Source organism: Triticum dicoccoides, chromosome 1A (assembly GCF_002162155.2).
Source record: "Triticum dicoccoides isolate Atlit2015 ecotype Zavitan chromosome 1A, WEW_v2.0, whole genome shotgun sequence".
Classification (NCBI taxonomy): domain Eukaryota; kingdom Viridiplantae; phylum Streptophyta; class Magnoliopsida; order Poales; family Poaceae; genus Triticum; species Triticum dicoccoides.
Window position 1 is genome coordinate 252,177,614 of NC_041380.1, and position 1,434 is coordinate 252,179,047.

The 1,434-nt window shown below is 37.2% G+C and overlaps 1 protein-coding gene across 3 annotated transcripts in view; it reads right to left on the reverse strand.

Annotated features, from left to right (window-relative positions):
- The window catches only part of LOC119267700 (phosphoglycerate kinase-like), a 14,031-nt gene that overhangs the window by 10,000 nt on the left and 2,597 nt on the right, over positions 1–1,434 (reverse strand). For all 3 annotated transcript variants that reach the window (XM_037549139.1, XM_037549145.1, XM_037549130.1), the window contains exon 6: positions 196–481. In XM_037549139.1, the coding sequence (XP_037405036.1) occupies positions 196–481 (286 nt within the window). The remainder of the gene's footprint in view (positions 1–195; positions 482–1,434) is intronic.

Consider the following 1,434-nt stretch of genomic DNA (forward strand, 5'->3'; position numbering starts at 1 on the left):
TTAGTGTAGTATTTGCTAGACTTATACTCTGACAGTAAGTTCCTCAAAAAAAGAATTAGAGCCGTATTGCAAACAGGATGTTAATTCTAAAGAATGATTAGTGTTGCCATTGCCAATGAATATGGCACGAGTAATAGGAACCACATGAACAAAAATACATAAATAAACAAGGAAATAAAGCCCAGTCATACTCACCAGACAATAGTTCAGCTGAGTCAAATATTTCCAGTTGTTCATTATTGTTGCTGTTCAAACACCACAGGTCTGTTGGATAATAAATAGGAATGTTCCTATTATGAGCTATTTCAATAAGTTGTAACACTTCCTTGGTAGCATTTTTTTCTATCAAACAGGAGGACACTGGAATTCCAAGGCCATTCATTATTTGAAATGATAATTTTCCAACAAAAAACAACCCATCGCATTGAGAGGCTAACAGATGCAGTGCAGGTGCCTTTCTCAAGAAGTTACTGCCTCCAATCTGCAATAAACAGAAAAATATCAACAAGAAATCAACATGGCTATATAAAATAAAGATCCTCATTAAATAGTTCCTAGTAGAAAGTACTAATCCTGCTTGCAGATAGTTAACGGAATACACTTGCTAGGAACAAGGATCATTTCTGCATGATTACCAGTTGTGATTAATTATTAAACACCATGAGTGCAATATTCTCGACCACCAATTGAAGTGACCATGTTAGAAAACCCTCTAAACTTGCCTGTTATCTACCATGAACATAACAGGACAATACATAGAGGAAATAGTCCTTCCGTAAAACTCGAGAAATAGGGAAAGCAACTATTAGCTTGTGCCATCCAGATTTTGACATAGCACCAAGCTTTTTGCTCCATTATGGCATAAAACAAGATCAGAAGTGCAGCTCTAATCATCCGCTGTTGGATAGGCAAGCTAAGCTACATGTTTATACATACGGATGCTGGCCAAGATAATTCCAACCTCCCAGTCTGATCATTATAAAGAATAGTAAAAACAGAAATGGTTGGTGTGGTGTGTGTGTTTAACAAGTCATGGCATCAAAGAATGATTAGCTTTGCTATTCAATGTGGATGATAAGATTCAACATTTTTTTCTCGAACACACATCAAAATGCATGTCGCTTTGTAGAATCAACATATATTCATTATATAGATGTACCCTTTTTCTGACAGAACCAAAACTAAACCGCATATTTACTTGACAATAAAAACAAAGGACAAATCGAGACTGAACACGTTAATTGCTAGAGCAAGAAATTGAACAATATCCAACATTTGTAATGACTTTGCTCTTTGGACCAACCGGTTCCATGTACCGGTAGATAAGGTTTCAGCCACATCCTGGCTGACATACCTCTCCTCACGGCTTGCCGTAACCCTGTAAACCCTCTCCTCGGCTTTCGCTGAGCTTTGAGTAATATAATTCAGGTGGGG